This window comes from Empidonax traillii, unplaced genomic scaffold, assembly GCF_003031625.1.
Source record: "Empidonax traillii isolate 1590-97213 ecotype Southwest subspecies unplaced genomic scaffold, ASM303162v1 scaffold443:size705114, whole genome shotgun sequence".
NCBI lineage: Eukaryota > Metazoa > Chordata > Aves > Passeriformes > Tyrannidae > Empidonax > Empidonax traillii.
The window spans coordinates 299,639-327,408 of NW_020955636.1; the positions used below are offsets into that span (position 1 = coordinate 299,639).

The following is a 27,770-nucleotide window of genomic DNA, read 5'->3' on the forward strand; positions in this document are numbered from 1 at the left end:
CATGGAATTCCTACCTGCTAGTTAAATCTAAAAGCTTAATTTGTACGAAACTTAATGGTGTTTTTCATAATGTGCCTCTTTTATGATAGTCCTGCCTGAATTCCCCTGAAACACTGAAATATGGCAACTTTAAATAACAGCAGAAACCTCCTAATAAAAAATGAAATCTTTCCCAGTCTAAGTAGATAAATTAGCAGCCTCCTAACTGTACTGCTGCTAATGATGTGTCTTGCTGGTGATTTTGCAGACTGTGAGGTCAGTGAAGCATCTTACAAATATTTTTTAATTGGCCAGATTGTTAACATACACAGCAAAGCAGCGAGGGAAGGGAGAGCCCCTTTGACACTGCTGCCCCTTCATTCCAGGATAGATGGTCCCTACAGCTAATGGCTGAATCACATTGACAAGGCATCATGAGGAAGACATCTCTTTGACTCTACCTGTCCTTTGGATAATCAGGGGATTATAGTTTTGGGGCTCATCATTACAGGCATCAATACTATGTAAAATACGTAAAGATGAGAAGCACAGCACTTGGAAGATGAGATTCACTGACTTCCAAGGGAGCCCGATTTGCAAATGACGGGTAGCTGTGGATAGTTTTGATTGTAGTTCCTGCAAGCTGGTGAGACTCAGCCCTTCTGCCTTCCTCCCCATCTGCAAATCATTAGCTAGACTGTTCAGTTCTGGAGCAGACACGGCATCCATCAGACTTCTGAGGTTACTCTTGCTGCTCTTGTCCCGTTTGTCAGGAAAAGCAGTAACAAGGATTTAATGGGGTTTTGAACACTTTTATTCAGGGTCCGTAACCTTCCCAGTGGTTTAATCTTTCACTGCACAAGGCTCTTGCCAATAGTTTCTAATGCAGACTACCGTGCTCAACATCTGTCCATCTGGGAAAGCATCTCCTGGTGGACTGCTGTACTGCAGTTTTGAAGATCTTTGAAGGAAATGAAAATTGGGCTTAATTCTTCACAGAGCTACCTATACACTTCTGCGAGGAATGGAATGAACCGGTGGGGATGATATGCTAATAAATCAGCTAATGAGGAGGGAACACTTCCCCCTTTTCAGACAGCCTCCGGCACTCCCCCATGCTTACAGCTCTTCTACACAGAGAATTAAAGAGACCAGAAATGCGCTTGATAGTAATGCTCACCCTGTTTGCTACTATGCTTTGTAGCTCTGATAACAGACACAGATCAATGTCTGCAGACATCCAGCTCCCTGAATGATGAAATCTGTGTGGCAAAGCACATGGCTGAATTTCTGATTTAAGAGTTTACTCCTTGCTGCTTGTGAGTCACAAAAGAGCTGCATGCAGAAGTGTGAGGCTTTCTTTGAAATCACAAAGTAATAGGCAAGTAAGACAAAACTAATTCCTGGTCTCAATCTATCCCTGCAACAGCATGGTCATTTTTTTGTGTGCTTTTTATCTTTTTACCTAGAGAAAGCGGGAGAAAAAAAAGGCCTGGCCAGGCATCAGTGTGACTGCTTGCATCTCACTGCCTTATCTGTTTGCTCTGAGGAGACCAAAAGGCACTCAAAATACAGAGGACGACTCTCCCCATCCAGCATTGCCCCTTCAGGCAGATATGCAGCCCCTGCATTTCCAAGCTGCCATCTGTTCTCCCTGCCTCTCACTTCTGCATCTGCAGTAAGATGGGAAATAGTTGGTACTGACACCAGAGAACTTGCAATGGTCTGAAAATACTTGGTCCAACCTCATACAGTCTTCATGAGAGAAGGGATCACCCAAATGGTATCACTCAGAGCAACAAATTGGTATGGGGTGGGCAGTACAGACCTGCTTGAGCTCTCTCTGAGCACATCTGAGAATCTGTCCCATGATCTTTGGGTTGTTACATGCCCCCTAATGTATATAGGAGACAGTTTTCTAAAAATAAAATCTGTTTCCTGCATAAAAGAATGTGCTCTAATCTTCTATTTTTGCTTCAATTATGCAAAAAAAAAAGTGTGTATATGACTATTGAAGACTTCACCGGGAGACAGTAATGGTTGTCACCCAATTAAAAAGAGAGGAAGTGAGAATATCACATCTCTTGATACTCATAGTAGCAATAATAGCTTTCAGATGTATGACATAATTCTGAACTGAAGGCCACTTAATTGCAGAGAGACTTTACCTTCCCATTAATCAAAGTCAGTGGAGAATCAATAGAAGGAATGCACTGAAGCTAAACCTGATCTACCTATACGCTTATATGGCACCAGGAACAGGGAATCCTGGGTTTGGGACCCACAGTTGCTGTGCTGTCTCACAACAGTGCACATGCAGCAATTTAGGTGGCAAGGTTTCTAATTTGGCTTCACTGATCCCTTAATTGCCTAAACATACAATCCCAATTTGGTTTAATATGTGAACCTGCATTTCACAGATGCTGATGACGGGTGAGAGTCTATTTCTGTGTGGAAGTCACAAGCAAAATTCCCGCTGATTTTAGTAGCTCCCAGGTTTTCATCCTGTGCTTAAAATGTTCTTTGAGACGTTTGTTTCTGTGACAGAGCTTGTCTTCTAAAATAATCTTGTTAGTATAATACTCACAGAGGATCCCCAATGCAACATTTCTAACAAGGGTCATTTAACCTGGCATTTATAGTTAAATTACGAGGAACATAGCAGTAATCACCCCACATTCAGAAAACTTCCATAGAACTGCACGATTTGTCCATTTGTTGTTAAGGGAAATCTGTATTGTACTAAACTGCACTTGCTATTATTTCTGAGGTCTGGTAGACATAAGGGGTAGTAAAAAGCAGATACTGTACTAGAGAACTCTAGCTCTGTGTAGGAGGTATCAAAGCCAGAAGAAGAGCAGGCTCAGTCAGATTTTCCCTAAAGGCTTAAGCTGGTCCAGTGAAGAACAAATTCCGACACCTCCCAGGTGTGAACAAATGAACATCAGCAGAGGTTCAGGGGTTTTAACACAACAAGGAAATTAATCTCTTATGCTCTCTATCTGAGCTAGGCTGGGTCAGGAAAACAGGGAGAGAGTGGAAGAAATGAACACTGTTTGGAGGAATAGATGGACAGGGTAGATACTGAGCACAAGTGATGTCAACATGAAGCAAGCAGCAACTGGATGGAAGCTAATGAACCAGAGACATGATCATTGGCAAGTCTGAAACTGAACATTTTTCTACCACAGCTGCTTGGTCTGAAGACTCAGTAGATAAAGTAATAAAATGCTACTGTAAGTGACCCAAATTATTCTCCTCCTCTTAAGGTTGAGGTATTTCTTCCTTCTCTTCTTCCAGAGAGCTCTTAAATCTTTCTTGACCTAGATTATTCAAGAGGCTTTCAGAGGGCAACATCCTCATTCAGATGAGCTGGTTTCCACTTGTCCAGATTTCCTGGACACTGCAGCAATTTTAAGTTGCCAACCTTATCAATGGCCTTGTGAGAGATGATGCTTGACTCTGCCCCTTCCAGCAGTTACACACCTGTACGCTGGAGTCTTGGACCAGGCAGAGCTGCTCCTGTATCTTCTGGAGCTCCTCCTGCTGCCACCGTATGTTGGCCTGCAGGATTCGTGTCCGCTGTTCTAGTTGGTCCTTGATGGTCTGGAACATGCTGAACTGTGCTGAGAACTGAAAAAAAAAAAAAAGAGGGGGGGAAAATCAGTCATTATAACACAAACAGGCCTCAGCAGAACACTGTTCTCTAAGAAGGTATTGGTTTCTTGATTGTAAAGCCACAGAATTAAAAAACGTTTGTGATATACTAATGGTTAGAATGATCTTCTTACAACTGACCCTGTTCTGTTACAAGAACTGCTTTAAAATATCAAGAGCATCTTAACTGGATGGCGAGTGCATTGTTTTTATTAGCTTGTGGTTTAAAGTCCTTAGTTTAGCAAACCTGTTTATTCCAGATGCATTTCACTAATGCTTTCCTTTCTCTGCACATAAATAGTAGTTCTTCAGTGGTTTATTCTGTTGATGTCTTAGTAAGGCATCACACAACAGACCACAATAAGCATTTTCTACATTTGTACAGCTGAGTAGTACTCATGCTACAAGAAACACTCATTAAGTTATTTTTATATGTGATGTAAAATGAATAGCTCAGCTCAGTGGGAGAAAGGCTGTTCTAAGTAATAGTATAAAATAGAGATCACTAATCAAGGTCAAGAAGAAAGTGCAAGCCCCAGTAGCAGCAATACCTGGCACAAACTGGAATTATTCAAGAAGTCTGGAGGGGACTAACACAGCAATAAATTCCTAGTTTTATTTGGTGTTTTCAGGTATAATTCAAAGTTCACCAAAATTAATTATAACCTTGAGAGGCTTTGGAATAATTGCTTTGCATGAGCTCATACTTTAAAAGAAAAAAACAGTCTTTGAAAATAAAAACCAAACAACTTCAAAAAATCGTAAGCTTTTCTGTAAACAAGACATCCAAAATCTATCTGAAAACATGTGGTGCTGGGAGCGTCCAGGCAAAAGAAATATAATCATTTTGATGGGACCTGAAAATGGTGCCCTGTTCCTGTAGTCGTTCCAGTGGCTCTGTGCTAGTTGGTTAACTGATGCATGCTGCTGGAACCTATCTGCTCCATGGGGCATTGGCTTACACTGTTTCTGGCTTTTTAATAGGAAAACAAAAATGGCAACAAGATGGGAAGTAAGGAGTGCTTTGACGATAGCAACACTATATAGTTAAATGAAATTTCTGGCTATTAACTACTTCACCTTAAACCAGTTAAATATGTGGAAGTACCTTTATATTCCCTCTAGCAAAGCTGAAATCTCCACGTAAATGGCCCTTAGGAGAGAAAGAATGAGAATTTCAGAGGGTTTATTTCTATTTACCAGGCAGAGGGTAGCTTTCCTACGCAATCTGGGAGGACACTGTACAAAGTGGTGTCCAGGTGGAGGTGAGTTTCGTGGCCAACCCTGTACAGGGGGAATGAGGGCTGCTGAGGTGGCACCTGCAGTTGCTGGTGGCAGAGGCCCTCAGAGCCCACTCTGCTGTCAGAGGCACCTGTGAGTGCTTGCAGCTTGCACTGTCTGCCCAAGGAGGGGATGTGAGCCCTGGGCCTGTGCTGTGATTCATGATGCTTTTGCCTTCTAACAGCAGTGCCGTCATGTGCTCAAGGCTCACAAAGGAAAATTAGCGTTACTTCTAATTGGTGTTAAAGGAGAGAAGCCATAGCAGGGTCTCTCTCTTTCTAATCTATGTATAAAGTATTAACCCAAGGAATGGCTGAGGCGAAACTTCGGGTGTTTAGGAATAAGGACAAGTGACTAAAAGGGGCATCAGGTGCTGCTTGCTGCAGCCCAACCCCATGTTTCTGAACAGTCTGAACTGACTTTAGGAGTGGAATGATGCTATGTAGCAATGACTTGCTTAGATGAGATGCAGCTAATTGCTGCTTTAACCTGGGTCTGTACAGAAGGATTTTTTACAAAGAGAAGTCTCATAATCTATCTCTATATGAACTCTTTTAAGTGAGGACTGACTACTTGCAAGTTTTTAAAAGGATACTTATCAGAAAGGAATTAAAAACAGTTGTAGCCAAAACCTGCCTGGCTTGCTGAAGACAGACATTTCATTAATGTGCAAACTCCCTGAAAATACTTTGGGAAAGGAATCTGATTTTCTTCAATTGATAAATGTAAGGAATTTTGTAACAGGTAATGTTATATTAATTTTATACTTCAACAAGAAATGCAATCCATTTCCAGGCCATACTTTTAAATATGAATTTGCTTTGCAAAGTTGAACACAAGAATATATTGCTGTTGATTTTAAATTATTATTCCTTCATTTTTCTGGGGCAGGTTCTTATATTTAGCATATTCATCTTGTCTTTTTGTTCTCTTTTTCACATGCTTTCTGTATTAATACACTTAACAACAACAATTAGCTGGTATACTGGAGTGAAAGCCATTACAGAAGAAGACAAGGAACTTTCTCTTTTGCTTTTTTCCCTTTCCCACTCCAACCCCCAAATTGTTGATAACTCTAGCCATGACCCCTGTGCTTACAGAGCTTCTATTGTTTTTGTACAATGAGACACTAACAGCAATTGACCTGCACCAGAGAGTATTTATCTCAAGATCATTAACTGCTCTACTAATTAAGGGAGAAATCTGTAATTGTATAATAAATTAAAAGAGCGTAACTAAAAATGTTCCACAGAAAACACTGCTCAGCTTTAACTCTGCCATTGGCATCAGATGAAGTTGCTCTTCGTCTCACTTAGGTTATTTACAGATGTTCACAGAATCCTCAGGAAAGTGCATGTAATACACAGAAAAGTGCCATCTTTCCAGATAAAGTCAAACATGGAAGACTAAACCTCCAAGTTGTCTACAATTGCAACAGTTTAATCAAGGTTTGTTAATGCAGAAAAAAAAGAAAATCAAAACCCCACCAATCAAAAACCACAGCAGTAATTTTAGTGTGGTTTCTTTAAAAAAAAAAACAAAAACAAAAAACCAAACAAAAAAGAAATAAAGCCATGCATTTGGGATCATATCAGCAGACGTTCTGGTAGGAACAGGCTTGATGCACTCGTGCTGTTGATGGTCCAGACAGGCTGTACAGGCTGGGGAAAGGGACTTCTGGGCTGTGACTCCTCTCCTCCAGCATGGGCATTTGGAAAGATACCAGCTGGACCATGTCCAAGGAGAGGTGTTTCTCTCCAGCAGGTGCCACCCCAGGCTGCCACGGTTACTCTCTCTCTCTCTAGGTGCTGGGGAGCTGCAGCCAGGGAAGGGCACCTATGGCCCCAGTGTCTGTCAGGATGGTCCCTCATTTCAGATGTGATGAACAAGTAGATGGACACCTCAAAGACATCCTGTTCCTACAGGTTTCATGGCAATAGGTAGCAGGGTAAAGAAAAGAGACCCTAATTGTTTTTCAAGCTCAGTTTCCTTTAAACCTTTCTTTTCTGCCTACCTTCCAACTTTCTTTCAATCCTTCTGGCCCAGAAGATGAGCCGTATTTCTTGCCAGAGACATGCAACAGAGTTGTTATAGTGTCAAAAATACCAGACTGCCGTAACTTCATGAAAGCTTTAGCTAACAAGGGAGAGAAGGATCCACTTGTCCCTTCCTCCTGTCAGAAAGGCTGGCTCCATGCACCAGCCTTGCAAGGCGCAACCCCTGGGGAACTGGGTTTCATTAGTTTTGCAACTCACTGAACAACCTGTTCGTTCTTTCTGTCATCTGAATAACACCTGCTCAATCCCAAACGGATTATTAGTGCTAATTATTATTCAGTCATCAACATCCGCTGCGTTGCAGGGGATTTTAATTTATGACAATAAGGAAGGCAAACAAACAGATATTCTAATAGGGACCACTTGGTTTAAAGTAAACCATTTGCATTCAGGTGACATCTAGCACTGTGCTGTCTGTTCATTCACATACGCAAGGCAGAAGCTAAAATGGCATTTCAGTGGAGACAAAACCATCACAGCCTTTGCTCGAAAGAAAACTAATCAAAGTTCAAGCAGATGGTGCCTGAGGCAGCAGCTAGATGCTTGCTGCAGATGCAGTTGAGGCCACTTAAAATGTTCCTCCCCGCTGCTGCCACTCTGTAGCCAAATGTTAGCTGCAAGGACACCTGGCTCCTTGTGTAGCCAGGATGGGCACGCTGCCTTTCAGCTCCTGCCATGGGTCACCTTTAGCTTAAAGGCAAGAGGCAGAAAGGCATCAGGGAGCAACCCGTGCAGCTCCTCCTTGTGAGCTGGCAGTGGAGCACCTGGCCATGCTACTCCTACAGGCAATGAGCTTGAGGTGTTTAAACTGCTTGAAATGCTCAACTAGGAAGCTGAGGAAATGTTCATGGTGGAAAACATGTACCCGGGTTTCATCTGTCACTCACCTAATGCTGCAGGTACCTTGTCTTTTAAATAATGAATTATCTTGTTGCAGGCTGACGTTAATTATTTTAAAGTGTGAAGTACAGAGTAGTCTCATAATTTTCATAATAGTTTATGAAAATCACCCAAGTGTGTGCAAATTTGGTACTTTTCGCAGGAGTATCACTATGGAGTGTGAGCATCAGCAACGCCAGCTGAAATGTCCCAGTGTTATTTCCCTGCTCCACCTCAAGCTTCATTTTGAGCTTTGCCGGGAGCACTGCTGTGACTTTGCTGCCAATCAAAAAGAGGGCTGCCAGAGGGCTGCCTGTGTACACACACTTGAGTCAGCCCTCTTCCTTTCACCAGGATTTAGCTGACCCAAAGAGGCTAAACCAGTGACTGGATGGTGCTCCAATTTGGCAGAAAAGAAATGGAGCTGGTGTGCCAGTAAGAGTGTTTTACAGGGAAGAAACAATTCAGGAGATGTCTTGGTAAACGACTGGAAAGCTTCTTTTCACAAAAAGCTTTGATAAGGAAGAAAGGGAGGTAGAAAGAAGTCAAACAAAGCACATGCAGGTTTATAATACATAAACTAATTGATGTTTCGAAGTGCATTAATGAATGACAGAGAGAAGTATCTGTAAAAGAAAATGAATGCTCAGAGCAGATAATTGATATGCTGTTTCTTTGCTTCACACTAGTATGGAGTCGTGAAAAGAATATTAAACATAGAAGATAAATGAGAATTTGTTATTTTAAAGCCAGGATCCTCAGGACTTTATATGTTTTATACGCTACAGGAAAAAACTCTGGGATCTTGTGAGGTAGTACAAGGTACCAGTGGTAGAAGCAGTCTAGGTCCAGGAATACTCTGCCATTCCTAAAATCAGAGAATGATGGGGTGTATCATCACAGCAGGACCACAGGAGAAAAACGATGTGTGGAGAACATGGTACTCAAATTTGCTTCAAAATCCCTTGCAAATGAAATATTGAGGTGACTTTTTGGGCAATCAACCGCTTTTGAGATATGGATTAATGACTGGAGGAATTTGAACTTTATCTCCACTAGCATTCTCACCACTACTGGCACACTCACAAAATGGGTGTTGTTGAACTTGCATATCCTTTACTGCTTGTTAGTTCTGCATCAGCACAGCCAAACAGGTGATTTTAGGAGGACTGGGTGTCTTTTTTAGTTTTTAGTTTTAATTCTCATTATAGTTTTGATCTTGAGGGGACCTGGTTCTGTAAAAGCAAAGCTGAAAACTCTTTTTCCATCTGTTTTTTGTCCTCCCATGAAACAGATGTATGTGTGCACCCGAACCTACCTGCACCTGGGCTTCTGAACACCTGCATGCAGTTATATGTTTAAACACACAAGTGTACAATTCAGATTACTTTCCCACAATATTTTACGTGTTTGAGAGCTGGTGGATTTGGGGATTTTAGTTCCTAGAGAGGTAACCTAAAAGCCCTAAACTGAGAAATATATTAGGAGGTAAGCAAGTGACCTATTCCACTTCCAAATCCCCAACTAACCTGTGCCAGAGGTGCAGGCTGATTTTGCAGAGTTGCTTGAGGCAGCAACTGCTGTGGGAGAAGCTCACATGGAGGCTGAGAAGGCAAAGAAACCTAGGTTAAAAACAAAACAAACCAAAACTTTATTTACAAGTTTGGCTGCTTTAAATTTTAGGTTTCTTCTAACGCCATGGCTGTTGTGTAAGTAATTTTTCATTGCTAAGCTGCATATGTGGGGCACATGCTGTATACCCTCTGCCTATTTCCATCATTCTTTGGGAAGTTACCTGAAGAGCAGTAGGTTGACTGAGTCTGTGCACAGATAGATCCTGCTGCGTGCTTGGTGTTCTTGGCAAGGGAGTGTTAGACTCTGCAATCAGCTTTGTTGGTGTAGCTGCAAGAAAAGCACTGGTGAGTTCTCACATGCTGGAAATCAACCCTCTTTGAAGTGGTTATTACAAGAAGACCTAGGCAGAAATTATTACAGCCTTGCTAAATTCCACTGGGAGTCAAGGCTGTTCTTGTTGACTTAAACGGCAGTAAAATTAAACTGATAAGGAGGGTCTCGGCAAAGATAAAATTAAATGAGACAGATTATGATTTTCTGCTCCAACAAACAGAGCAAAAGGACTCAGGACCTGTTCTAAAACAGCTGGAACTCCCTATATATGGGTCTAATAACTGCAAATTCAGATTAGCTCTTTGGTTTTTCTTCCAGACCAGGGAGCAGAATGAGTATACACCCAAGTCAACACTGGTGCATCCTGAATCTTGGCCAGAAGAGAATCAACCACAGACTGTTATTAAGTCTAGAGAGGCATCGTATTGTTCATACTGATGCCTTCAAATCTGAAGACCAAAGCCTTCATTTTTGTAACAGATTGAAGCAGCAGGTCTCACTGCTAATCCCACTACTCATTTCCCAGCATTTAGGTGGCTGCACTAGAACCCTCCCTCTTGTAGGTTATCATTTCAGATTATGCATTTCATTGTCAGTTGCATATCACTGATAAATCATAAATAACTGTTAAATAACAGCTGTGCAATATAAGTACACTTTCTGTAACTTGGCTAAATTAAAAATAATGCAGCAACCCAGGAATGCCACTCACATGCAGGGTCTGACTTGGGTGTGTGGGAAGATTTTGGCGAGCTCCTGGATGATACTGAGGGTGTCCGACTGGCGCTGAGAACTGAGGCACCAATATCAAGTGCATTAAAGTGCTGTTCAGGATCCAAGCTGGCACCACTGTCCTAAAACAAACCAGAAAAAGGGAATAGCTATTGCATCTGTCAAGGTTAAAGCATTCTGAAATGCATTTAGTAATGGTTGCACACCAGTTCTTTGGCAGGCCTAAAATGACTTGAGCAGAACTAATCCCAGGTAGACCAGCAGAAGAGCTGGACACAGGCGTCAATGTCCCTTCCAAATAACATCTAACTAATGCATTTTACAAACAACTATCACTGAGTTAGAAATAAATAGTAAGCTACTGCCATAGTCATTTTGTGCCTTCAGATGTTCTTCTGAATCTTTCTTTTGTGTTCAGTAGGATGTGACAGCAACTGCAACCTCTGTGAGACACTCGGCCATGCACTGAGGAGGAGCTTTGCTGTGTTCCCTCATCAGATCACTGAGATACAGCCAAGACGGCCGATTGCCAGGACTTGTCCAAATTAATCTTTAAACTGTAGTACCTTGCCAAGGAAAAGTGGAGATATCTCGCACTGCCCCTGCCCATGTTCCACCTAATTTCTGGCTGTTACTGATCTCCAGGTTTATCCTTTTATATTCATAACCCAATATGTGCTAAAATTATTCAAGTGAGCAATGAATTCTGAAGTTGAGACAATCCACCCAGAAAGACAATGCTGGAGTCTTCTGTGACCTTAACATAGGAACAAGTTGTGATTACTACATAAATTCATGAAAAAAAGCTTTTCTCATTGTACCTTAAGTGCTGAGGACACAACCTCTGAGGACACTTCTTCCAAGCCCATCTCCTGTCTCCTCTCCACCCGAACATCTGCATAACTGAATGGAAAATATAATTCTGTGAATCAACATGGAGTTCTTGTATTTCATGAAATGTGCTTTAAGGAAGCGGAGGAACATTAAATTACTGTACCATTTTACAGGTTAAATTAACAGCTGAAAAATCATTTAAGTCAAACGCTACTGAATAACATTTGAGAGACTGTTCTAATATTCAGGTTTTAGTCTGTTCATATCTTCTTCAAGTCAAGAAGCATATTAAAGAAGTATATATAAAGGTCAAGTTCACATCCTACAACTTCTTTATGACTTCACTGGAAAGCTTCCACATAGCTCTTTAAAAACAACTTAGGATTAGGGGAAGTGAATATTTAAGGGATCTGTCTATTCTCTATTTTATATACTAAGGTTTAGTCTGACAATTTTTCTATAATTAACTTATTTTCTTTCAGATAATTCAGGCTTAACTTTTTATTATTTAAAAGACATTATGTTTTTAAGAGAAAATGTTGGCAGACACGAAGATGCCCTTGTCTTACTGTCCTTTATGTCCCCACTGGTTGGTATTATTTTCCATACCTTACCACCATGTGTGTGCACACAATGAACTCTGGCTTGGAGTTCCATTGGTGGTAGGTGATATAGTAATGGGTCTGGAGCCAGATCCACTGCTGTCCTTTGGTCAGAAACCGATAGCAGCATGACTTCCCCTTGCCGAACTGCATCACTGTCAGCAGAAAACACACACAGCTTGTAACACAATTTCCCTCGTGAAAATGACATGAAATGAGAATAAAAGTCACAAAAGTATCTGTGTTTCCCCGTCAATTCCCAAGGCAGGCAGGAGCCTAAGCAACAACTTTGAGTAAGTGCTACCTCAGCCTTATGATAGAGCAAAAATCATAAAGATCAGTAGGTATCTTCTTCTGACACTTTAAATGCTACATTCCTACACAGTAAAATTAACCTTAAGTTTGGACACTAATGCATTAGTGTCTGCTACAGTTTAAACACAGACCTTACCCTGCTTTATGTACTGATCACATACTGCTTAATTAGGCATCTAGGATTAATTTCTAAGACTGATCATCTTAAGTTCTAGAGGAAAAAAATGCTTGAAAACATGAGTATTGTGTGTAGATGGGCTTGAAGTGAGCATAAGAGATAACACTGTGCAAAGACAAAAATAATAACTGAAAGTTTTTAGACCGAGAAGAATTCAAACTACAGTAGATGGGGATGTATTGAAGGTTTGAAAGATTCACCAACAAAATTAATCTCTGTGGTTTTTTCCCTGGTGATTTCATGGGGTTTCCAAACACCCCCTTTTAAGCCTTTCTGCATTTTCAATGTCATCATAAAAAAACTACTGTTGACAGCATGCTTTCAGGACAGGCAGAGGTGTTAAGATGAGATGTTACAGCCAGTTCTGTAAGCAATTATTTGAAAATCATTGCCTCATTTTCTTTACTGAAAGAGTTTTTCAATTAAACTTCAACAGACTATTTAAATAATCACAGGTAATCCCAAATACACAGTGAACAACATTAGGGGAAATAATCCACAAGAATTTCTTGAAGTGTTCCTGCATATTCTTTACTAAAGGGGATCTAATCTGGCACATTTTATCCATTCAGTGAGTCTTGTTGACTACTTTAGGGGATACAGAAGGTAAAACTGTATTTTCCAAAGCTTGGTAAGTTTGTCCCAGATGCCAATCAGCTGCAGTGCCTCCAACCTACAACAACTCTTCTAAGTTATACAGGCGGAGGCAAGAGTCAAACCTCCCCTTCCAAGTTTAACTGAAACAACATTCCACGGAAAAGAGGTGTCCCAATGACTTCCAAGAAACCTGGGCCATACGCTACTTACAGTGTTCATGGCACCTTGCTAGCAGCTCCAGGTCATCTATGTGGTAATAGTCGTAGCCAGAAGTACCCAGCACTTCGAAAGGCAAGTATCCTATAATTGGCGGTGCTCTGTGGTTAGGCACAACATAAGTGAGTTCATAAAAACCATAAAACAAGCACTTCTGCATGTTGACACGGATATGCAAAAAGCCCAGATCTGCTTTCACTCATCAGTGTACAGTTGTTCACCCCAGGGGACTGGATCCTGACTTTCCCCCACCTTGTGCCTGGGATGCCCAGCTGGGCATAGCAGTACCGGCAGCACCATCCCACCAGGACAAGGCTACGACAGCCTCTTTTTCCCAGGGAAAATGTGACTATGGAAAGCAATTCAGCTTCTCAGGGAAGAGAGCAGCTTGACACAGTAACCTGCTGTGAGGAGCTGTTCCCTGGCTGTTCCTTGGTCAGGGGCTCTGCCGCAGCTCCTGCAGTCCTTGCAGGGGAAAATGCACAGCAAGGTTAAAGGAAACCATCACTTGCTGGGACCGGGGGGTAGGAGGGGAAACTGTCTGTGCTGCTTCCCTCTGGGTGCCTGGAGAGCTCATCTGTGGTGTGCTGAGGCACTTGCTTTGTACCTTTGCCAGCACAGATGCCTCAAGCCAGCACAGACTTTCACTCCATAACTCGGTGGGAATTGCACACACACAATCAGTGACTGGATTTGGAAAGAAGGATTTCTGCAGCTGTATAATAATTAGATAATTTTGCAATGTGACCGACTTTGGCCTGTTGATAATTTAAAGGAAACAAGAACAAGCTAATCACAAATTTGGCCTGAGAAACTGAGTATTTTTGTTTTAAAAGTCCGTTAAAAATAAATGCAAAAATAAATGTAAAATAGAAAACTTCTGTAGGAATTTCAGGGCAGTCCTCCTGCTCATGAGATTTAGACATGAAATAGAACACTATTTGAGATAATTGTACGTATGAAATAGCAGTACACAAGAACTGAACACAACCAGCTTTTCTTGTCACCAACCTGTGATCCAGGAACAAAAATTTCCACTCCAAGCTGTGTCTTGATGTGAATTCCTCCAGATGTTCTTCCACAATGCACATCTCCTGTCCAATGGAGAAAACTGACTTACTGAGAGCTGCAGCTTCACCTAGCTTTTGTTAGCTATAAATACATGGTGCATAAGAGGAGAAAACAGGGGATTCACCCATTTTCTGGGAATTCCAGAGAGCGATCTACTGTATTTGTCAATGCCAACATTTTTGCGGGAGTTGGGGAACTGGTGACGCTCGTGAACTTAAGAGCTGCAATACTGCCTGGAGTGTAACGGCTGTGCTGCCCACAGCCCCGAGGATCAATGCCCTTTTCCAGCATCCAGCCTATGCCTGATCCCTCTAGGGTTTGTCATGTCTTGCTTCACTCTCCTTATGTTACTAAAGATACCCACCACGCTTGCCTGGTCCTTTTTGGACGTCTGCCCTCCAAGCTCTCTTTGAGAAAGGGGAACACTCTCCTTCTCACTCAATAGCTGCAGAGGAGTAAATGCCTTTTCATGCAGCCAGCCTGCATGGGACCTCTCAGGTAGGTAAAAGGCAGCAGTTTTGCCTCGTACTTCATTGCTGCAGTGAAGAAGCTGGCCCTCAAGACTCACAGCAGCCCTCAGTGCTCACAAGACTGATAACTCTTGAGTGAATACAGGAGGCAGGGTACAGGGCTGCCTGTGAGGCAGGACATCCTTGCCCCGGAGGGATGAAGATCAGGAGGCAGTGATTATTTGTTATGTGTAGGTAGGAAGCAGAGGGAAGGATGGCACTATGGTGCACACCCGTGCATGGGCCAGGGCTAGTTGCATGAGGCCAACCTGCTAGTGCCTCTCCTCTGCCAGCCTCTCCTCTCACACTGGCAGGGGCAGGGGCAACGGGGCTGGGACTTGCCAGCAACAGCGCACTGGATTTGGTGGCATCCAGGGTTACTGTGTCCTTCATGTCTCTCCTGCAGGAAGGTCTCCATCATCACTGATGGACAGCCTGCCCACCAGTTCCCAATGCTGCTATTCCCCAGCTCCCTGATGGCACATTCCCCTGTGCTGTGGGCTCAGTGACACTGTCCCAGCATCCCCATTGCTGCTTCTCTCTCTGCTGTCCCTCTTGGGGAGAGAAGACTTTCAGACCACTAATGTTTTAAACCCTCTTGGGACCAGAGGACAACTTGAGGTGCACTTTCATCAGGCATTTCTTTCATACACACCAATGCTGACAAAGTTGTTTAAAGTCTCTGGCTGTGCAGAGGCAAAGGGTTTCATGAATACCTTAAATTCCTCTCTCCCCCTCTTTCCAATTTAGGCCAAAATCCATGCTGATGCCAAGAACATACACTAAACTTCAAGGTGCAACATACAAACATTGCTGTGTGCAACCAAATCGCTGATTCTGCCTTCCTTAGCCAGTCAGATAAACATTTTTACCTTCTTTTTAGAGGAGGAAGAGTGGGGGTTAAGAGAGTCACCCAGAAGAATTGAAGAGATGAGCGTTTAGGACTTTGTGGCAGATAAAAGCTTTTCTGGGCTGTTCAGCAGCTGCTTCCTCCCTAGTACCACACAGCTTACTGCCATGTGCAGCCCATTTAATTTCCCTGTTTATTTTGAGGTGTTAGCTACTCAAAGACAAGGGAATTTGCTCATAGGTTTCCCAGAGTACCTTAACTCCAACCCTACTGTTATTATGATTACTGTGGTTAAGATTTATGGGAAGTGTCCTCAGTTACCCAGAAAGGACTCTACTTGCCTGCCAGGGCTATGAATCAGTCAAGAGTGCCCTGCAAGTCCTAGAGGGGTAACAGAGCCAGGCCATGGAAGCAGTGATTTCATATTGGCCAGGTTTCAATTACATTAAAAAAAAATCTCTTAACTTCTGAGGACAGGACATCTGATGCAGTAGTTCACAGTTGTTAATTAGGGAACAGCAGTGTCAGGCACAAGGTTGGATTGTCTATCCTTATAACCACAATCAGCTATCTTACTACCAGGATTTGGGAGGAGGGAAACTAGCAGTAGTCCACCAAAGTCACTGAAGGCACAAATGAAAGTGTTGGTGGCCACCTGTACGTTGTCCCATTGCAGGAAGAGAAAGCAATGAAGAACCCAATTTCAAAGTGACTTTGTAATTCCTAATGCAAGGAGGGCTTCCATTTACCGTGTGATAGGGGCAGAAGTGGCACTGCTTCCGCAGATCCTGGCTTGCACTGATAATCCTCTTCACTGGATTTTTATGCATGAAATGTGATATCTGTAATCCATTCAATTAGCAAAACTAAGAACCTTCTGTGTCACCTTCTGTCGTCTGAAAGTGTTATGAGAAGTTCTGAAATGAATGGGACCGAGGGCAGGGACTTACCTTTAAAAACTGAGGCGTTGCCAAACGAACAGTCGCAACGAAGCAGATCTGCTTTCCCGGGGATGTTCTGTAAGCCCTTGGGACAGCCTCGTCAAAGCCATTGCAAGTGGAGTTAGGCACTAGGTAGGGAAAAAAATGGGACCCGGAATCATGCCTCATATAAGATTTTCTCTCCCTGAATATTTTGCACACTTGAAGCGTACTAATACTATTTTTATTCAGAGAAGTGTTCTAAAAGCTTTTAAAGCTGATATGCATATATTTAAATCCAAGTCAGTCATGTTAGTCAGAATGACATCAGAGCTTAACTTCAAGTATGAATTTTACAGGTTAATCCTGATAAAAATAAGGCCAAACCTTATTACAGAGCATAAAGCAGTTTTCTGGAAAGAAACCCCATGCATCCAATTGCTCTTTTTCACCACTCACAAGAAAAAAATATATGCTGCAGCATGCCTAGCACCATAACTTCCATGAGGCAGTGAAAAAATGAGCTGGCAAGGGAGGTAGCTGAAGAGAGTTCGTCAAGTCATCAGTGGCAAAACACCGGGGCCCACAGCCAGCAAGGCTTCAAGCTAGCAAGAGGCTGCTTGTGATTCTTGGCTGCTGAAGAGTGCCTTCCCCTTCTGCATCTAAGAAGAAGTGTCCCCAGTGTGCTCAAGTTCTACTTGTTTTAAAGAAGATGAAAAGGGACCCTGTACATGGCACTGGCTTCCAGAGATGGTCATCTCTGGGGAGTCTGCAGGTGGCCTGCTGTCTCCTGAGACAATGGACGGAAGGAAAAGGTGGACGTGATGTGGCTACACGCTTTGTGTATGTTTTTTTATTTGTGTCTTTCATGACTGCATGGCTCTTGTGTTGCCTTGAGAGCCCACTAGCACCTCCTGCCACAGAGATGTGCTGCCAAAAGAATGTGTTGCCTTAAGCCAGCCCACAGTCCCATGTTAGAATGACATAATGCAAATTCTTCCTCCAAGTTCAAGCTGTTTAGAGATGGTAATCCCACTCCCACAGCTATGAAAGAAAACTGTGTGCCAAGCTGCAATGGGAACTGGCTCTTGCCCTGTTCAGCCAACTATCTCCCATGGGGGCAGAGAAGGTCCTATCTAGCAGCCAGAGTTCACCAATATGAGTTAATCTAATGCTAATAAGAGTCAATGCTAATATGAAATTATCTTTCCTTACTATTAGGCTCCTATATCCAACTTTAAGAAGTTTCCTACAATTTGTCTCTTCTGCACAGGACAAAGCATTACTGTAAAATTGAAGAGTTTTGAATCTATCTGGGGAGGATATAAATAGCAATTTTTATCCTGGGGTGCTTCTGTACTGGGCTTTAGTTCACTAGCATAAATTGCAGAGGTGGACGAAGTCTCAACTTAGCACATGTGTTCTTGAAACCCAGTTCAACCTATTAAAGGCTTTGGAATGTTGATACATTACTGGTAGCAAGGATAACAGGGTAGGAGATGGAAAAGTAAGTACTCTAAGGGGAATTCACACCTATGATTAACTGGTTTAGGCCACTGTGTGCCTAAGAGAAAGAAAGATTCCTTATCTGAGAAGACAGCACGGATGTGAACATCCACAGAGATTACAGCCCTTTCTTGTATCTGAGTCTGGAGGGCATGGCTGACTGGATATTGAGATTAAAAATATGGGCAAAATTCTCTTCTTTTCACCAGCAAAGCACACTTGCTCTGGGGACTTCCTAGGAATATGTATTCCCATTTTGATCCTGGGGTTATGTGCATATATGTGGGCTTCTTCGGGATTATTAATACAAGAGGCGGATAAAAGGAAGAGTTAGGAGCTGCAGGAAACATGAGAAACTGAGTAAAGAGCTATTGGTCCTTCTCTGATATTATCATTTTGTGCAAGTCTGTTTATTTCTGTCGTCTGTCCTGTTTAATAATAAATGGGAATGCTATAAAACCACACTGTGGGCATTGTAAAAAGTTACTTCCAAGCTTACTATGTAGTATGTTGTCACATCTGAAGTCAATAGGGCTGTTTCTCTCTGAAACAGCCAAGTTCAGTATCAAATGCTTGCAGGTTGGGCTCTAAGCTATGAAAATAAGCACAGGTATGATAAGTTAACATAGTTAGCAAACCATGGGCTTGCAAATGACACCAGTTGTAGGAGAAAGTGGAGACTGAGTGGAGACTGAGTCACCCCAAAGAGAGCAGATAACTTTTAATGTCAGCTGCTGGATGTAAACAGCCACAAGCCTGAGACAAGCAGAATACATTCCTGATTGTGGCATTTAAAAAAGAGGATTATATTTTCAACAGATAAATGCAGTAGTAAAAGGGTAATTATTGTGTAGGACAGCTAGGTAGTAAATCTGTAATTTCATCACAGTTTTTGGGAATGGTGAAGCGGCAGTGAATGAGTAAGCCCAAGGAGATGGGACAGAACTGGCCTGGCTGGAAGTCATCCTATGTTTGAACAGCTACTGTGCCATCTCCACACTCAGCTGCCTTTGACACAGCCCAGAGCATTAAAAGCCTCAATGATGCAGGCAGGTAGCCACCACCTTGCAAAGTACATCTCCATCTGAAAATTACAACGACAATAACTGAAAGAAAAAAACCATTCATGTTTGCTTCTGAATTATTTTGTTGGTATCTGTTCTTTCCTCAGCTCTATTTGCACAGCCTGTTTTGCTCTGCTTTTGCAGATGGTCAGCAAACTTCAACTTTTTTTGTTGATAAATTTTGAAATGTAGTTAAAAGAGATAATTGCATTAATTGAAAAATTACACTACTACTACTAAATTAATAACTAATATTATAATAATGTACTTATAAATAATAATTAAATAATAAAAAACATAAACCTTTTAAGCATGCTTTCTGAAAAATCATACTTTATGATTCATCAAGTCTCTTTAAAAGAAACACAACATCTTGAGGTAGCAAAGTTCAGTAACGAACTGAGAGCACCACAGAAAAATAGTGGAATGAAAAATATGGGATCAAGCCTGAGGCTATGATGATATTAATATTTGTAAGTCCAATATAGGGCTTGGAGTGCTTCTGTCAGATGATGCCTGATGAAAATGTTAAGCTGGCTATAAAACAGGTTGGCTTGGGTAAATGAGGGCATGTGTGTTTCACAGTTAAATGATCTGAACAAAATATCTTGAGTAGGGAATTAGAAGGTCATGTGACAAAGCTAAATACATAATCAAAAAGGTGAAACAGTTGTCTCATATATATCAGTTGGCTGATGCTCCTTAGCATGAATTTTAATAGTTTTTCAGTTACCTATCACACTTGCTGCTCCTAGAGCTACCACAGAATTCTTTTGTACAAGTGTTAAATACCCACAAATATCTCATAAGATAGAAAGAAGATGAATTTTTTTTAAATTGTTGCTGGTTTGGTTTTTTGTTTTGTTTTGTTTTTAAAGACCAGGACACTGAGAACAGAACGTTAAAAACAAATAATATATACAAGGAACCAAGCCCTTAACTAGCACAGACAAAAAGATTTTTATCCTTAGGGATACAAATCATGCCACCTGAAATGAATGAAAACATGTTTGAAAACCCCACATGCCACGTTATTCAGTTAATAAAAGTGCAGAAGTCAGTTGCTTGGTCATCTTATTTTAACACAGAATGTGTAAAACATTAGCTTCCTAAGATAGCAAACCTCCCATTTATGCCATTTAAAAGAAGAAATCCTTCCTTCCTATTTTGTCAGTAGATGTTAATCTTTAAAGAACCAGTTTTAGTGACTGTCAAACAAACTCAACAGTGATTTCAAAAAATACAAGCCAAACAGACCAGAATAAAATCAAGACTGTATCATATAAATAAATTCATACCACAGATAAACAGAATATCCATCAATTAATATATATAATGATGAAATCTAAAGTGTTGGTGGCAAGCCAGACTACCCTCAGTAGCTTTGGACGAGTAACAGTGACAGTGTCCATACATCACCTGTCTACTTTGATCTCCTCTCTCCTCTTTCCTCCTCCTGTTTCTCTCCTTGCCATCCTGTATTGATACGAATCCCAGGTAAATTCTTTAGGACAGGAACGGTTTCTTTTTCTTAAGTACCCATAGAGAGCCTAGCATGAGTGCTGCATATTGTTAGCTGCAGCTTCTATGGTATCATTAATAGCAAACAGTAATATGCAACTGTTGGTTCTGATCAAAACATTAATTTTGGATTGGGCTATTCTTGTTTTAGATGTTTCTGCATTACTTTGGAGGCTCAAGATCAATGTATCTCCTGTATAAATCTGTTTATTTCTTTTAAAAAGAAATTCAGATTGAGTTAATTGTTCTGGGAATTAAAAGATTTTTTTTTCTCCTCAACATAATAATTACCTTGATGTTTATTCCTATATCTGAGAGATATATTAGCTAACAGTGGAGTATCTGCTATTATTAGCATTCAGTACCACATATTTTCTGAGTTTCCATGTAATTGGGAACAAAAATGCAACATTTTAAATTCCACTATAATATTAATTATATTACTTATTAGGAACCCTGTTTACATAGTGGTTATCTCCTCCTTCAAGATAAAAACTTCAGGCATTTTGGACGAAAGGACAGATCTATCACTTCAAAGATGCTGGCGGTCCTTTTTTGTATTGGTGAAGTCTTTGAAAGGAAGGACTCCATATTTGTCCCTTTCAGGAGTTTTTAAGCGTGTCACCTCAGAAATAGGACACCAAAGCCAATATTTGGATATATAATTATGAGAGATCTTTGTCTGTTTACAAACGTGAAAACAATTTTCACAGGAGGGATAAATCCAGCCCGCCTTATCATTTCTTATCAAAGTGAGCTATTAAGCAGCTTTGTAAAATTTATTCTCAGTAAATTTGACATCTTATACTGGGAGCTAAGCATTTCCTTGGATTTTTGGGGAGGGTTATCTTTATTACTTGCCTTCCCCCTCAGCCCTCAGGCAAAACTACTGTGAGCTACTGCATTATTCATGGGTGATGCTGATATGACTCTCTCCCTTATCAGGTACTACTGGTCAATAGGTACAGCGATGGCACTTGGCTCCCTCAGATGTTTGCATACAATCATGTCTCTTGTAAAATGTGGGCTACAGAACCAGTACCTGGAATATATAAAAATATTGGAAAGAGTTTCTATTTGCAAATAAAACAAAAGCAACTCCTATCATCTGAAAGCAAGTAGGCATTTCTCACAGAAGCACAAAGGAGCTCCACTGGCCCATGGGCCACCTCCTCTCCCCTCAAGGGGCTACTAAATCTTCACATCAGGTTACAGTCCTGCTTTTCTCATTGAAGCTTAATTAATGATGATTATATAATCCTCCCAAATGGAAAATCAAATCTCTTGTATTTGATTTAGCACAGCCAGTGACTCATGCAGTCAGTCTGCTCAGCTTGCACTGCTGTTTCGCTGGTCGGCTGCTCTTGCTTGGGCACAGCTAATTCAAGGGGGATTCACTCGTGCAGGCAGCTCGTGTCACATCCCTGATGTTCTGCAGCAGGGTTTACAGAGTACAGCTTCCTCAGGACTAGGCCAAGTGTGGACCTTTTTGCTAACCCTGGCACTGCACTGTGCAGCTCCTCTAGCCCCCAGCTATAGCTGAGCCCTGGAGCTCTGGGAACGGTGATCTTCCGAAAGACTGAAAACATGCTGTGAACTATGTGAGTTTTCCTGGGCAATTTCTAGGGCCTCTACATGCATGTCCCTGCTTCTTCTAGGATCAGGGAAGATGCCAGTGACTGCTCCTCTGTGGGAATAGCATGAATTTGATCTAGGATGTGTGTGCTCTGGCTCCCTGACAGCAATTCTGGTGACAAGTCACCTTGGCAGAGATCAGGTATTTGTTCTACTTCAGCATGAAAAAAATTATCTTTGGTATCTCAGTACAATGGCCTTTAAAGCCCCAGAGCACCCATTAAAGTTAGGGAGAGCAGCTAAGCCCCTAACTGGCTTTCTAAGCCGCAATCCTTCAAATTAATCCATTCAAACCCATCCCTATATGATGTTCTCAGCCATAAGTCACAATGCGATTAAAGGAGAAGGTATGAGGGAGGAGGGAGAGGGGGGAAAAGGTGACTAGGAACCCGTGAGCATGACCCCCTTCCCCCAAGCACCACCATTATATGAGCAATGAACAATAATAAAATTAGCCTAAGAATATGATGATTCAAGGGAGGTTACATTAAAGGTTACCTGGAAGTACAATAAAGCTAGTGACATTTCTGTTAAAGAGGGCAAAAGAGGACCTACGAGTTCTTAAAAACATTAGCAAAGGTTAAGCGAGAAGGAAAGGTGAAAGATTTGCTAGGGCTGTTACTGCCACGACCCCACATTAATGACAATGGAATAGCTAAGTATCCTGATGGGATACAGCCTGTCCAGGGCTAAAAGCACTTCCCTGGCCACAGAGGCTCTGGCATCCCTGCAGCAGGAACTTTCAGGCAAGGTGGACTCAGAGTATGCTCAGCAAACCATTGAAAACAATGGTAGGATTTGGCACTGGGTGGCTAAAAAGGAACGGCAGAGATTTGTGTTTAGAGAACATTCTGTATCAGTCTCCCATGTGTAAAAACATGCTCACACTTCCACTGCTCTGAAAAGCTGTAGGGAAAAACATTCTTGAATACATTCATAAGGAATGCCTCCTGCTAATTAAGCTTAATTTGCAATTTCCGTCATTCTCCCCCAGCCAACTCTTTTCTTATCTTTAGCTTAGCCTCCTTCCTTCACCAGGATTTGGGGCCACCTGATCCTGTGCCCATAGGATGTATGCTGCCCTGAGTGATATGTCTCTCTCCCACCACCCTTCCCACCGTCTTTCTCACCCACTTGGTTCACACCAGGAGGAGAGATGACTGGAGAATGGGTATTTATTTAAAAGGAGGAAGAAGAGAGCAATTGCTGTCAGGACCAGCAGGTGACAGCCCTGAGGTGCACGGGGTGGGCAAGATAGTGCCTGATAGTGGGGCATCCTGAGGTGTGTGTGGGCCAAGCAGGGGCAGAAACCCAGACCACCACTGCACCCACCAGATGCTCAAAGGTGCCTGTACCACAGGTTCCTGTGCCAAAGCCCCTGCACCAAAAGAGGAGCTTGCCCCCAGCCCTGGGGCCGGAAAACTGCCCAATGCGTGGCTGGGTTCATACAGTGCTCGCCTGAGCTGATGTCTTCCATGTCTTGCTCAGGTGCATCTGGCTGATGCAAGGAGCTCAGTGGATCCATTGACAACTGCCTCAGAGGTTTACACCCTCCTCCTGCTGCTCACTCTGGCCCAAGGTTATCAACTCCCAAGCAAAGAGAGTTTGTTGCTGCTACATCGTGAGTCCAGTGCACTTGCTTCCACCTTTGCTGACAGGTAGTTTTGCGGCTGGATAAGGAGCTGAGAGGGGGACGACACAAAGGCAGCCACAGGGGCGACTTCCAGCCTAGGGGGAGAAGTGCTGTGGACACACTGGTGAAGCAAGTATTGCCATCAGGCTCTGCACCGAACTGGCAAAACCAAAGTCAGATGGCAAGAGAGCCAGGAGACACCATCTCACAGAGCCAGGCTGAGGGCTGTCCCCTCCCTGCCAACTGGAGAGTCAGACTGCAGCAGAGATGGAAAGGAAGTGGAAGAGACAAAAGAAAGTGGAAGTTTTAGAAAAAGTGGCACAAAGGGAAAAAAAAGAATGTGAGGCAGAAAGCACACATCTTACTTGAAAGCTATAAGATGGGATCTTTGGAAAATCTTCTGAAATCATTATGTTCCCATTTAGTTTATATGCATTAAGCTAGGGAAGATATCTGTAATGCAAGTTTTATCTTTCTTCTTGAAAAGCCATTATACAAATGTTGGGATATGAAATCCTAACGGGTAAGGGGGCTATATTAAGGTCATGCCAAAATAAAAGGCTGAAAATCCTTGAAGAAAATGGATCAGAAATTCCCCTGGTAAAAATGTATCCTTATGAGTCAGCACCTGAAATCTGGTTTCTGCTCTAGAAAACAGAACAGCTTGGGGTGTGTGTCTGTCAGGCAGGCGCACTTCATTCAAACTAGAAAGCATACAGGCAGTTACAATTTTTTATACAAATAAAGCCTCAAATCAGATGGCATCAAACAAGAAACACATATCTCCATCCGGCACGTAGGTTTCTATTCTAGTCATGTGGGGCAAGAGCAGAAAGTTAAATGGGGACAGGGACATTTTTTTCGCAGTGTGGCATGCAGTTTTTGGAAAGCACGGTGGGGAATTTTTTTGCAGAGGATGACCTATTTGGAACAATACCAGCAACTTTGGAAATGCCACTCTGGAGTTCAGTCAGGCAAGTAACTAAAGCAAACTTGGGCAGGCAGGGGAAGGCAAAGCAATAAAAGAGTATTTTATTTCTGATACTAATGGCCGTGCAGCAATCTGTTTGTTAGGGAACGGGTAAGGTGGAAATCTGCTCTTCATCCCTTGAAAGATGGTTTCCCTAGACTGACTGTGGTGCATTTGCAACTATGCTGATTGTACTTTTTTAATTTTTTTTTGGAGGGTTCTGCAGTGCTTAAGAGGAACATAAAATGGCAGCTGGAGTGGGCAGTGGATGATGGCAGTATCCTCAGCTGTCCCGATGACACGTTGCACTGCTGCCTTTCCCCAAGGTTTTGCAGAGAAGGGTGAGAGAGCAGCTTTGGCAGGTTATCAGTTCTTCAGTTATTCAGGTACAGAATTTGTGTTTAATGTAAATCACCAGATAAGGTAGCAAGCTTATTATTTTGCTAATAGGTGGGGTCTTAGCACACAGTATTAGTGAGCACAAACAAATCCTCCTCTAAACCTGTCATTATTTGTGAACTTACCCAGACACCGGGATCACTGCAAGTGAAGGGCAATAACAAAAGCAACTAACACAGTTTCAATCGTCACATGTATTCATCCAGCTATTGCAACTCAGCCATGAGATCCGTGTGAAGCAAAATGTACCCCAATGTTAAAAATAGTTCTTTCAGTTAAAAGCCTGTCTTGTTCAATGGAGCAATACTTATATTTTATTTCACACAGCTACAGTAACATTTATACAACAATTAAAGCTTACCATTGCTGTAAGACCGAAAATTTCCTACAAATTTTATGTATTCATATGTTGGAAATTCCTTTGGGTTCAAACTTCCTCTCAGAAGATGACAATAAAACTCTAGTTCATTGTCAGCTGGATTGTTAAAAGAAGAAGAAGAAGAAATAAATATACTAATTAAGCTAAACACAACCAATGGTGTCTTCCAACCCCAATCTTGCAACTGGCAGCACAAGAGCAGCTTGTTACCACTCAGGAGTCCTAAACACCAATGTGCTATACATTGCAGGATCAGAGCCTCTGCAAGGAAGCGCCTTGCAGGGATGCAGGTTGTTCAGCGCTGTGGCTGGGCCTGCCTGCAGCTCAGGGACAGCTTTGGAGATTAACTCACCCTTCTCTGACACCACTTTCATCACAGGAGTTACACAGCCACAGCCACAGCATCAGTGTAGCAAAGGAGAGAACTGGATCCTTCACTTACTGCTTTTTTTCTATTTAGGCTTTTCACAACTCACAGCTGGTCTACATCTTGTGTTGAAAAACTACGCCTAATTACCTCAAAATATCTATTACATTAACTTCAGTGTATTAGCTGTCAGCTGTAGATTTTGTACAATACAGTAGATTAAGCAGCTGTACATCTTACATTACTGTGTGTTTTCTGGTTTCCTACATCTTACCTCCCAGAGTGAATAAGGATGAGGCAGTAAAAACATTTTAAAGAAAAAAAAATTCAATCTGAAAAATAATTACAATTATTTTAGAAATACTTTTCAATTATAAGGCAAAACAAAGGTATGCAACATTAGCATATCTCTGAACAGCATCTCATTTGAACAGGCTGAAATATCAATTAAGATGTGATTTGTCTCATGCGAACTCTCAGTTTCCATGGGCTAACCTATTTTCCTTAGCTGTCTCAAAAGATATGATATTTAATAATTAACATAACTGCAAGTAGTCTTAGCCTAGTAAAATAAAGGCAATGAGTTTCATTTAAAAATAGAACCAAAGGGTCATTCCAGGTGGCAAGATCTTTTTAAAAGGCTATGAACTTATTTTTTTTTATTGCACACCACATAAAAAATTCTTTCTGAGAGAAAATTTTTATACTGCCCATGATTTTTCATTTACTAGAGAAGATAAAACAAAACTTACTTTTCAGGTAATCCGATGAGGCAGAATCTGTCATAAGCATACAGGAAGATAACATCTTATAAATTTCTGAATGTTCTTGTTCTGGGAGGAAATTCAACAAATTCTGATCCAAGACATCACACTGCAAAGAAAAGAACTTTTGAGACAAACAGAAATATCACAACAAGCAACACTTGCAGCAATGTGCAACAAGGTGGATACAACGCCTGTGGCACTCAACAGGAGTTTCCCCACCGATTTCCAGGGACTACTGACAAAGTCTAAAACGAGGAAAACTGCTGGGCAAACCGAGTGGCCGCTTCTCTGTGGGCTGGTTGTCAGATTAATTCTCAGCACTGAGTGATATTTAATGTTTCTCAGAGACCATCAGATGCATCAGGTACATCCATGCCATTAAATGAGGAGACTTGAGAGCAAGGTGGAAAATGGGTGCCTGGCTCCCCATACTGCTCACCAACTCCATGCACAGGCCTGCTGTGGATCACTGGAGCTTGTTCTCTCCCTGCCAGACACTGACTGGTGGGAGCAGTGAGCCTGGGAGTCACCCTGAGCCACTGGTCCCAAGAGCTGGGTCAGTCCCAGGTCCAGCCCCTTCCTCAGGGATATTTCCTCAGCTCCTGGGAGTGCCCTTGGGGTAGCAGGTCTTGCTTCCCACTTCCTGAATCCTGGCAGGTGGGAGCAGGGAGAAGGGGACTCTCCAGTCTGGACATCACTTTAGAGCAGCAGCAGTGAGTCCCCAGGGAGGGGGAATTCATGGAGCTACTGGGACAAGTCCTCTGGACAGCCAAGGGCTGAATGTCCATGTGTCTCCAGCCCCACTATCAGCTGGCATGAACCTGAAATTCCTTCAAAACCTAGATGTTGAGATTTGAGAATGGAAAGAAGAAATGGATTTGTGCAAAAGGCCCGGGCTGGAGAAGACAAAGAGTCTGTCACAGGGCAGCCAAGAGGAAGGTCTC

General features: G+C 42.1%; 1 protein-coding gene across 3 annotated transcripts in view; it reads right to left on the reverse strand.

Moving 5' to 3' along the window:
* NPAS2 (neuronal PAS domain protein 2) overlaps positions 1-27,770 on the reverse strand; it is a 101,966-nt gene that overhangs the window by 9,677 nt on the left and 64,519 nt on the right. For all 3 annotated transcript variants that reach the window (XM_027894817.1, XM_027894818.1, XM_027894819.1), the window contains 11 exons: positions 26,812-26,932; positions 25,675-25,788; positions 16,616-16,734; positions 14,247-14,329; positions 13,230-13,336; positions 11,937-12,084; positions 11,315-11,396; positions 10,474-10,615; positions 9,649-9,755; positions 9,383-9,475; positions 3,466-3,612 (listed from right to left, as the gene is read on the reverse strand). In XM_027894817.1, the coding sequence (XP_027750618.1) occupies positions 3,466-3,612; positions 9,383-9,475; positions 9,649-9,755; positions 10,474-10,615; positions 11,315-11,396; positions 11,937-12,084; positions 13,230-13,336; positions 14,247-14,329; positions 16,616-16,734; positions 25,675-25,788; positions 26,812-26,932 (1,263 nt within the window). The remainder of the gene's footprint in view (positions 1-3,465; positions 3,613-9,382; positions 9,476-9,648; positions 9,756-10,473; positions 10,616-11,314; positions 11,397-11,936; positions 12,085-13,229; positions 13,337-14,246; positions 14,330-16,615; positions 16,735-25,674; positions 25,789-26,811; positions 26,933-27,770) is intronic.